The sequence below is a fragment of the Musa acuminata genome, chromosome BXJ1-8 (genome assembly GCF_036884655.1).
Source record: "Musa acuminata AAA Group cultivar baxijiao chromosome BXJ1-8, Cavendish_Baxijiao_AAA, whole genome shotgun sequence".
Taxonomy (NCBI): Eukaryota; Viridiplantae; Streptophyta; class Magnoliopsida; order Zingiberales; family Musaceae; genus Musa; species Musa acuminata.
The window spans coordinates 10,503,844-10,515,392 of NC_088334.1; the positions used below are offsets into that span (position 1 = coordinate 10,503,844).

General features: G+C 38.2%; 1 protein-coding gene across 1 annotated transcript; it reads left to right on the plus strand.

Moving 5' to 3' along the window:
- The first annotated feature begins 9,692 nt into the window (after nt 1-9,692).
- Nucleotides 9,693-11,341, plus strand: LOC135588995 (alpha carbonic anhydrase 7-like). Its single transcript, XM_065081321.1, has 7 exons — nt 9,693-9,883; nt 9,965-10,182; nt 10,273-10,379; nt 10,453-10,558; nt 10,677-10,835; nt 10,920-10,973; nt 11,072-11,341. The coding sequence occupies exons 1-7, from the start codon at nt 9,784-9,786 to the stop codon at nt 11,156-11,158; spliced, it is 831 nt and encodes a 276-aa protein (XP_064937393.1). The 5' UTR covers nt 9,693-9,783; the 3' UTR covers nt 11,159-11,341.
- The last annotated feature ends 208 nt before the right edge of the window (nt 11,342-11,549 follow it).

Consider the following 11,549-nt stretch of genomic DNA (forward strand, 5'->3'; position numbering starts at 1 on the left):
GCAAATTGATGTATGCAACTATGAATCAAGTGGGAGTGTTGAGATTTGATTCATAATTATCTAGATAGTTATCATGATCTAGTGGTTATAGGATGATTTCAATAACCATCTCAATCATGATCTAGTAGTTATAGGGTGGTTTCAATAACTACTTCAATCTAGTAGTTATAGGGTGATTGTCACTAGGTTCTATAAATAGGACCGTAGTTGACCGTAGTTCATGAAGTAAGGAATATAGAGAGCGTGTGCATTTGGTATATTGTAAGTATTATTATGAATCCTCTTATTTTTAATACTATAATAGTATTCTATTTTTTTCCTTGCTCCTTCATCCCCAACACTAATATGGTTAAGTAAATAGCTAAAACTAGTATGTCTTAGAACTTACCTTAAACTCAAATTCTCCAAGTTTGAGATACTTGATACGAGACACGATATTTATAAGGGAACCTTCAAGGTTGGAACAAATAGAGAAAGTAACAAGATAAACATTTGGAATCTTATTGTGCGTATCGGTCATGCGCGCATATTATAAGATATAGCATGCCTAAGGTATTTATTGTGCGAATTATGTCATGCACACCAATGAAATAGTGGAGAATAATAATCATGTTGTCGATGGATGAAATTGATTGCAATTGACACTCCATTGAGTGTCATATGTCTTACTTGGTATTCTAGTCAAAAGGTTCAAATACGCACTTCACTCAACCCTATATTGGACACCTATTAGTTTCCCTAGTTCTCTAATGATAAGAAATATCTACTACTCCTAAACTATCAATATTGTTTGCCTATTTGCTCATTACTCCACCATATGTATGCTTGACTTGTGATGCAAATAGAAGAACTTCTTTGTAAACAAGAGCAAAGACAATTAGTATGAACTTGTCAAGTTAAACCAACCAAAAGAATCATGTTAAATTCCTTACTACTGAAATTGATATAATTTTTTAGTTATTATACATATCATGAAAAGTATCATGAAAAGTATAGCAATTGTGCAATTATATTCACACTAATAGTCAAGACTTGAACATGATACTTCCCATGATATATGTATAATAAACTGAAAAATTATATCCATTTCAGTAGTAAGGAATTTAACATGATTTTTTTTGGTTGGTTTAACTGAGGGAGAAGACCTGAGGCCCCATATTGGGTTCTTATTTGCATATTTTGATGGATATACGCATGCATGGAATAGTTTTTGTAATGATGAAAAACCATAAGAGTTCTGATTATGAGCAGAAGCATGTGAACTAGGATTAGATGTATAGAACATCTGAGGAGCACATAGAAAATACAACACCAAAGGCAAAAAAAGAAAAAGGGATTTCTCAGTTCTATCCAACCCTAAAGGCAACATTCCATCTGGGCACATTGAAATTTTGTCAAACCAAAATATCTAAGTTAAGAATCAGTTCTCAAAACAACAATGTTAAACAATTTGTAATGTCATTTTACTAACTTATACAAGTTGTTAAATAGTAAATGGATGTGCTAATATTAAATCTGTGTTTTTGAGCAGATGTAGGTTTACATATGTTTGGTTATGCTTACGACTATGAAGCTTCATTCAAAGACATGAACAACAACAACAACAATATAATAATTGAACAATTATATTCATATTACTAGTCACGAATTGAACATGATATTTCCCATGATATATGCATAATAAACTGAAAAATTATATTCATTTCAGTAGTTAGGAATTTAGCATGATTCTTTTGGTTGGTTTAACTTCACTAAATTCATACTAATTGTCCCTGCACTTGTTTACAAAGAAGTTCTTCTATATGCATCACAAGTCAAGCATACACATGATGGAGTAATGAGCAAATTGGCAAACAACGTTGATACTATAGGTATAGAAGTAGATATTTCTTATCATTAGAGAACTAGGGAAACTAATATTTGTCCAATATAGGGTTGAGTGAAGTGCCTATTTGAACCTTTTGACTAGCATATGTAGTTAGACATCAATTGTAATCGATTTCATCTATCGGCGACATGATTATTATTCACCACTATCTCATTGGTGCAGATGACGTAATTCGCACAATAAATCTGTAGGCACGCTATGTCGTATGATATGCGTGCATGACCGATACGCACAATAAGATTCCCAATGTTTATCTTGTTACTTTCTCTATTTTTTCCAGCCTTGAAGGTTCCCTTATAAATATCATGTCTTATATCCAGTATCTCAAACTTGGAGGAATTGAGTTCAAGGTAAGTTTGAAGACTAATACTAGTTTTAGCTATTTACTTAACCATATTAGCATATGTATCTGTTGAATATATCAAAGTTCGAAATTAATTGTTACATATAGGATACCTTAGTATTGAAATGGTGAATTTTTTTGCTTTGTTGTAGCTGATCAACAATGAAGATGTCATTTGTGCTTGTTTTTACATTTGGTTTGGTCATCATCCTCTCCAAAACTGGTGTGGAGGGCAGAAGGCTTGAGGAGAATCCCTTGGGTAGCTCTCTTCGAGGAGTTCAGGTAAAGGAATACGTGCATGCTGATAACAAAGTTGTGTTTAGCTCCAGTAGTGCTGGTGGAAGCAACAACGAGGAGGTCAAGAAGGACATCAACAATATTCCCGGAGAGAAGAAGGTAAAAGCTGCTGCAGTTGCATCAGTTGGCTATTCCTTTGGTGCCACGAAGGATGCCGAGAACGACAATATGTTTGATGTTAGTACTACGGCACGCACTGCACGCCCGGACAATTTACCACACCACTGCTTATGGGGTTCTGCTACATGCCCTAAGACTATGCTGCTGCCATGAATTGCTATCTGCTACAGTAGTATATAGGATGTGTAAGATTTGCTCAGTATATGGGGCAAATGCTTTCAAGTACTTGCTGCCATGTGTAGCTTAGATCATTATGTCATGGATGGCTGGGGCTTTTCTGTCAATGTACAGAACTACTACTGCATAAAATAAAATGTCCATGGCTGGCTTGGCTTGTTATATGTACTGTCAACATAGTACCAATTCCTAGGAGCAAAGATAGCTATGAGGCATTCACTAAAATTTCTAGTTGTTTGTCCTTTACAAAGTGAGTCCACTCCTTTCCAAATCACTTGCAATTTTTTTACATGAAAATTGTGGGCAAATGCCCAAAAGGAAGAGCACCTGTCGGTCTTCTAATCTATGATACACAGGTACGTAGCAGTTAGTTAATTCAGTATACATGATGTTGTAGGCAATGTTTCTTTTTGTGCATATGTTACATGTAAAATCTAGAGTTATTTTGTGGGGCAAACCCTACATAAATGCTAACAATGTTGGGGCATATCTCTCTCTCTCTCTCTCTCTCTCTCTCTCTCTCTCTCCCTGTCTATATTTACCAAAATAACCTAAGGGATAGACTCATGATGATGGATGTTTGATGGCTATTATGAACCATGAGAGTTTTGTATGAGCATAAAGATAAATCATATGCCACGAACATGATATACAAATAAAGGTTGAGCATGAGAACATGGAACATTTGCAAAACACATAACAAGTACATAAAATAATGAACTTAATCAAGGCCTAAGAAACAAGGTAGTTTACTTTCAAATGATTCCTCCATAGTTCTTCTATGGTTTATGGTTTTGATGTTTTTCTATGCCAAATACCGAAGCAAATATTATGATTGTCCATTAATTAGATTTACAAATCATTTAATTCATCAAAAACAAGTCCAAGCATGGTCCATAATGTATGCTAAAAAACCATTATAAGTTAGTCATGACTTGAAGTCTTTAGAGGGGTTCATTGCAGACTCTTGCACGAGCAATGCGACCTTATCTTTGGACAGCCACCAGTTTAGCCAACCTAATCATTATAATGATGTATATACTTATGCTTGGTTATGCTTACTACTTTGATGCTTCATTAATTCAAAGCAATGAACAACAACAATGTAATAATTGGACAATTATGTTCATTTTATTAGTTAGGAACTTAACGTGATATTTTTTTCATGGTATATAGAACAATGGAGCCTTTGATCATTATCATTTTAGATTGACTAAGTTCATGCTAATTGTCTTTGTTCTTTTCCAACGAAGCTTTCCTATTTGGATTACAAGATAAGTATACTTGTGGTGGGTCATTTTTCTTGGTCATCTCTAAACTAATGGAGCACACTGGCAAATCATGCTGATAGTAGAGTTGTAGAAATAGATATTATTTTATCAGTAGAGAATTAGACAATAATATTTGTCCAAAAGAAATTTGAGAGAAACATATATCTTAATTTTTTTAGAAACATAAAAAGTTAGACATAGTTAAATTCATGTTGTATCAATTGCAATCAATTTTGTCCATCTGCGACATGATTATTATCCTCCCCTGTCTCATTGGTGTATGTGACGTATATAATTAGTGTGATAATTATCTTATGCAACCAATGTTTCATAAGACATATGGGCATCATCGAAAGGCACCATCAATTTAACTATGTCTACATAGTTATTATTATGGTGGCCAAAATACTATAACAAGTCAAAAATACTACAATATGCTAAAACATTATAACAGGAAAAAAAAAAGGAATAATTCATTTTTTAAATTAAAGATACTGTTTGAAAACAAAAAACAAAAGGGAGGTTCCGATTGAGAAAAATCTAAAATATAAATATTTCTTAAGAAAATATTTATATAAAGTATATGTATATATATAGTCACAGTGATCCTCAATCGTGTGAAGGCAAATTTGAAATGAACCTTGCCTCTATCTTCACCATCATGCTGACATAATTATCATGATAGCACAAAAGTTTAGTTGGCCACTAAATAAGTCGATTGACCTTGGCCCGCAGTAACTATTCACATAGCCGAAGAATAAATGATTATGTCTGAGCTACAACCTACTCGGTGTTGCAGATAGAAAATGAAGTTCCTACAAAGCTCCTTTTTTCCTATTAATTCGTATTACATGTCTTTGATCTCCCAATCTATCTAGTACTCATGTAGAAGTTGCACGCCGTTGTCTTCCATTTACTTTGTGTTGCGGATAGCTATAGCTAGCAAGCAGCCTTTAGTGACAGTAAACTTTGGTCGACAAAAAGCAAAAGCTTGTGTCCGGAGTTTATGAGAGGCAAAAAAGCATGATTCAAACGGTGACTATATTGTTCTATCTTTCTTATCATGACATAGCAACAAAAATGCACATTTTGTTGCAGACTTGAGTTTTTGATGACGAATAGTCTCCAATGAGTAGATATCAACATAACACCACATCGTCTTCTTCACAATGAGTTTTCTCGGATCAATAATAGCACATTCAGATTTATATCATCTGACAATGTTACAGCAGGAAATTAACTGACAGGTGCCGTATCTACGTAATATTCTACAGATTAGTATAAATGTCTGACGTATCATCATCAGATTAGTATTTTAATATAAAATTATTAGATGAGATTTTAATTTCTTTTTATATCTGATACATTACCATAATATGGTAGGACTAACATCCTCATCATTTGTCAAAAAAAAAAAGGGAAAATAAAGTTGAAGCAAGATTGTAACTCTCATGAAACTTTGTGGTAGACAATCACATGGGCACTTATTTGGCCTATTAGTAGCATTTGCTGCGTGCTTTCCATAAGAAAGATGCTGGTCCAACCATTACCACTAGCCACAGTACAGACTTGTGTCAGCAACATTTACTATCCATAGCCACATTTGCATGCTGTAAAACGTAGGATAAAGCTTATCCCAATCTCGTCAGATTGATGCTTCATGTTTTTCACGTTAGCCGCCCCCCAGTTTTCTTCCATGCATGCGACAAAGCTAGCGATCGAGACGACTCGTCTGTCAAGGTTCTCTTTGTTTCGTCCGTGGATGCTGGTAGAGCTAGCCCCAGGAAATTTACCACGAGGTAATTTTGGCAACCCAACAAGACAATAAAGCGGAAGAATAAAAGAAGCGACATGAACACCAGAACACCAGATATACGTGGTTCGGTCAATTGACTTTGACCTACATCCACGGACGAAAGATGAGCAAATTACTACTGCAAAAGAGGGACAATTACAAATGCCTTAGGAAGATGTTCCTAGGCCATAAAACATCCGAAAATACTAAACAAGAAAAACCAAACTATAAGTCCAAACTATTTAACTGAGTATGGACTTAAACCAAAGCAAACACTTAGGTTTTTCTTGTGGTGCGACTTATGGTACCTCTTGTGGTGCATCTGACTTCAATGCCCAGACCCTTATTTATAGTTCCAATAGGAGATAACAAGTCTGATTTTCCCGATGTGGGACTATGGGACTTGCCAAACTAACAAATCTCCACATTGGCATGTCCCAACAAAACTTGCTCCACTTTCTTCATAAAAGCCCCAACAGGCAATCACTAACAATGAATACCAATCAAGTCCAAGCACTGCTTGAACTTGTAAACCGGAAGAGGCTTCGTAAACATATCAGCTGGATTGTCCTTCGTATGAATTTTCTGAACAAGGACCTTCCCCTCAGCAATGGTATCACATTTGCATCCAACATTTTTCTTACCCGAAGGCAGTTCACAAGATCCCAAGTTCTATTCCGATAGAGAGATTCAATTTCTTCATTCATCGCAATCAACCACTTAACGAAATTATCACAAGAAACTGCATCTGAGTAGGAAGTAGGCTCACCAACTTCACTTATCTCTTCTACAACAGACAAAGCATATGCAACCAAATTTGCATATCTTTGTGGTGGTAGAATATCTCTCTGTGGTCTATCCTTGGCTATGGAATATTGCTCTTCCTCTGGATCATCTGCGTTAGTAGACTCGGGACCACCAACTGGCATTCTTTGAGTAGAAGAGTTCGACTTAAAAGAATCTGAACTACTAATCTCAAGCTCCACCTGCTTCTGCGCACTATCATTTGTACAACTAGTAGAATCCTCTTTGGAAGATAACATAAACAATTCATCAAAAGTAACATCTCTACTGATTATAAATTTTGGGGATTTGGGATCAGAACACCATCATCTGTATCCTTTCACCCCAGAAGCATACCCAAGGAAAATGCACTTTTTAGCCCGAGGCTCTAATTTTCCTTCATTTACATGCATATATGTTGGACACCCAAAAATTTTTAAATCAGAATAATCAGTAGGAGTACCTGACCAAACTTCCTCCGAAGTTTTAAAGTCAAGTGCTGCAGAAGGAGCGCGGTTGACAACGTAACAGGCCATATTAATCGCCTCTGCCCAAAAGTCCTTTGTCAACCCTGCATTTGAGATCATACACCTCGCTCTCTCCAAGAGTGTTCTGTTCATACGTTCGGCCACACCATTTTGTTGAGGCGTCATCCTAACAATGCGATGCCGAACGATTCCTTCATTTTTGCAGAATTCTTCAAAATCACCTTCACAAAATTCCATGCCATTATCTGTTCGAAGCCGCTTAATCTGTTTACCTGTTTGCTTCTCAATCAAAGCCTTCCATTGTTTAAATGTTAGAAAAACATCATTTTTATGCTTCAGAAAATAAACCCAAACTTTCCTGGAATAATCGTCAATGAAAGTCAACATATACCTAGCACCACCCTTAGATTGAACATGAGCTGGACCCCAAAGGTCTGAATGAATATAGTCAAGAGTACCTTTCGTTTTGTGAATTGCCGGAGAAGTGAAGCTGACTTTTTTCTGCTTTCCAAAAATGCAGTGTTCACAAAAGTCCAATGGCCCAGTACTCTGTCCGCAAAGTAGACCTCTTTTGCTCAATATGCTCAAACCTTTTTCGCTCATATGACCCAAACGCATATGCCATAATTTGGTGATGTCAGAATCAGACAATGATGATGACGAAACTGCAACCGAACCTATGACAGTAGTTCCCTGCAGAATATACAAGCTACCAGACCTACAAGCTTTCATAACAACAAGAGCACTTCTAGAAACTTTCATAACTCCACCTTCAGCTGTGTATTTACACCCAAGGGTCTTTAGGGTGCCTAAAGAGATGAGATTCTTTTTTAAATCAGGAACATGTCTAACATTAGTGAGCGTCCTCACAATACCATCATGCATTTTAATTCGGATTGTACCTCTACCAACAACATCACATGCGACATTATTGCCCATCAAAACAATTCCACCATTACAAGATTCATATGTGGAAAACAAATCTCTATTGGGACACATGTGATAAGAACAACCTGAATCTAAAATCCATTCATTTTTAGACCTCGTCCTGTCATCAATAGTAGAAAAAATATTTCCAACAATCTCATCAGTTGCTACACTAACTTCAGCGGATTCAGTAGTTTTTTCAACAAATTTTTCCTTTTGCTTTAATTTATTTTTCAATTTAAAGCAATCAGATTTAATGTGCCCTATTTTATGACAATATCTGCATTCCAAATTTCTATGTTTGGATTTAGATCTAGATTTAGATCTACTACTGTCAAATTCTCTTTTATCCATTCTCCCCCTAACAACCAGACCCTCAGCCTGATTCTCTCTACTTTCCCCAGTGATATTCCTGTCTATCTACTCCTTAGATTTCAATGCAGATTTAATTTCTTGATACAAAACTGTTTCTTCTCCATAAATCAAAGTATCACAGAAATGCTTAAAAGATTGGGGAAGAGAACACAAGAGTAACAAAGTCTTATCCCCATCATCAATTTTTGCATCTATATTCTCCAAATCCATAACCAAAGAATCAAACTTATCAAGATGTGAGAGTATAGATGTACCTTCAGTCATCCGAAGCATATACAGACTCTGCTTCAAGTAGAGACGATTCTCCACTGTCCTCTTCATGTACAAGGCTTTAAGCTTGTCCCACATGCTCTTAGCCGTAATCTCCGTAGCTACCTCCTGTAAAACCTCATCAGAGAGATTTAGAATGATGCTTGATCGGGCCTTCCTATCCATACCCGCAAGCTCTTCTTTTGACATATCATCTGGAATGCTCTCAGCTCCCTGTAGTACCAAATCAACTCCGTCTTGAACTAGAATGGCCTCCATCTTGAGTTGCCACAAGCCGAAGTTGATATTTCTGTCGAATTTCTCGACAACAATCTTTGTTATTGTCATTGTTGCCAAAAGATCCCAGAACCAGGCTCTGATACCAGTTTGTTAGAGCTAGCCCCAAGAAATTTACCACAAGGTAATTTTGGCAAACCAACAAGACAATAAAGCGGAAGAATAAACGAAGCGACAAGAACACCAGATATATGTGGTTCGGTCAATTGACTTTGACCTACATCCACGGACGAAAGAGGAGCAAATTACTACTGCAAAAGAGGGACAATTACAAATGCCATAAACCACCCGAAAATACTAAACAAGAAAAACCAAACTATAAGTCCAAATTATTTAACTGAGTATGGACTTAAACCAAAGCAAACACTTAGATTTTTCTTGTGGTGCGACTTATGGTACCTCTTGTGGTGCATCTGACTTCAATGTCTAGACCTTTATTTATAGTTCCAATAAGAGATAACAAGTCTGATTTTCCCGATGTAGGACTATGGGACTTGCCAAACTATCTTGTGGAGAAGGCATATTGACATTTAATAGGGTAAGGACGTTGTCATCTGAAAAACGTGAGCGGTGGAAGAGAAGACAAAGTCTTCATCAAAGGACGAAGTACTACTAAAATGGCGACAACATGGTGAGGGCTAATCCATTGTCTTCGTAATCGTTTCCATGTTTCCACCGGGTTTCAGCATCTGTTCATGCACACTCGATCTCTATATAAGAAGAAGCGCACTGCGATCACATAACCTGCACCGATTCCTCCTGTATCTCCGAGCATGAGGAACTCTAGAATTCCATTCCAATGGCTGCGTGCTTCACTAGCCCTCCTCGTCGTCCTCCAATCACATGTCATGGCAACTGAAGCAAGTGGTGTCGGTGAGTGGCCTTATAAGACCATGCTTTAGGTCTCATGTAAATTTAGGCCTCTTTGACTGAGTCATCTCGTTTTACTGGTAGGAGCTGATTGGGAGTACAGCTACGATCACTGTAGCGAGCTCGGACCTCAACACTGGGGAGACCTTCATGAAGAATGGGAGACGTGCAAAACTGGAGAACAACAATCACCCATTTCGATTAAACCAAGCAATATCATCGTCAACCCATCACTGGGGAGCTTGAGAACAAATTACGACCCCAGACCTGCTTTCTTGCAGAACAAGGGGCATGAAATCCTGGTAATCGAGAAACAGAGTCCGGAATGCCCTCATGTCTTGGCTTTAACAGTACTGAATCCTACGTTCTCTGTGATGTTGCATGCGTGTCAGGTGAATTGGAGGTGGTCGCCAGGAGATCTTGTGATCGGCGAGAAGACATTCCATCTCCGGCAGTGCCACTGGCACTCACCGTCCGAGCATGAACTCTATGGCAAAAGGTTCGAACTACAAAGTTTGTTGCTACTTGTAGATCCAGCGATCGGCAAGCTCAACTCCTAGTTTTAACGACAGGTATCCCTTGGAGTTGCACGTGGTGCACACTACTCCGGAGGGAGAAATAGCAGTCATTGGCATGTTGTACGAGTTTGGTCAGTTTGCCGATCCCCTCTTGAACCAGGTTCGCATTCCCCTCCAATAATTGCTTGACTTGCAGGTGGAAGGGTTATTATGTCTCTCTCGTCAGCTGCTGGACTAACTCTTTCCCCTCTTTCTCCTTTCGGTCTCTTTTGGCACAGTTGTCGGAGGGCCTAATAGCTCTCCAGAATCAGGACAACGTGTATGTGGGGACTATCCGCCCACCTCTTATAGGTGAGAGAGAACCATACTTCAGGTACAGTGGCTCTTTGACAACCCCACCTTGCGGTGAGCCTGTGACATGGACGGTGATGAAAGAGGTACGCGTGTGCCTACCGCCACTCCTTTACCATCTCCTCATGGAAGTCGAATGACCATTCTCCGAATCGTATGTTGTTGTTTAGGTGAAGAGCGTAACGGAGAGTCAACTGGCGTCGCTGAGGATTCCCGTGCATGATGTACGTGTGGTGTTTGATCTTTTTCCCATGCATAAGATGAAGCCTTTTGTTTCTTCAATTGCCTAACCATCGTCTTCCATCAACCCTCGTTCTCGCAGAAGGACAACGCAAGACCAGTTCAGCCCATCAATGGACGCAACGTGTACATGTACGAGCCGCCGCACGAAGACCATGCCAGCTCTTAAAGCGAAACTGTGGATGAGCACCGCCGACGACGCACACTTCCATGCCTGAAAAGGACGATGAAATGGGGTTGCTACTTCTGCTATGTATATTGCTGGGGTAGAAGCCATCTATCTACCAGTAAAAAGTAGTTCGTCACATCTACTATGTAATATGCCAATGTCCGTTGTCTGGAAATAAATGGTACGCAAGGAACATCACGTTTGATTACCTAATAAGCTTGTTTTTTTTCTTTGGGAAATTAAAGATCAAATACAACCAAGAGAGATATGTTTCTCATGGGAAACACACTGAGCGTCACAAGAAATCAGATCTTTGGATCACGAGAGCTGTACTAGAAAGAACTTTTTCTTGGGAACCGAGGTTGCAGGCTTTTACCTCCTCCGACCAAGT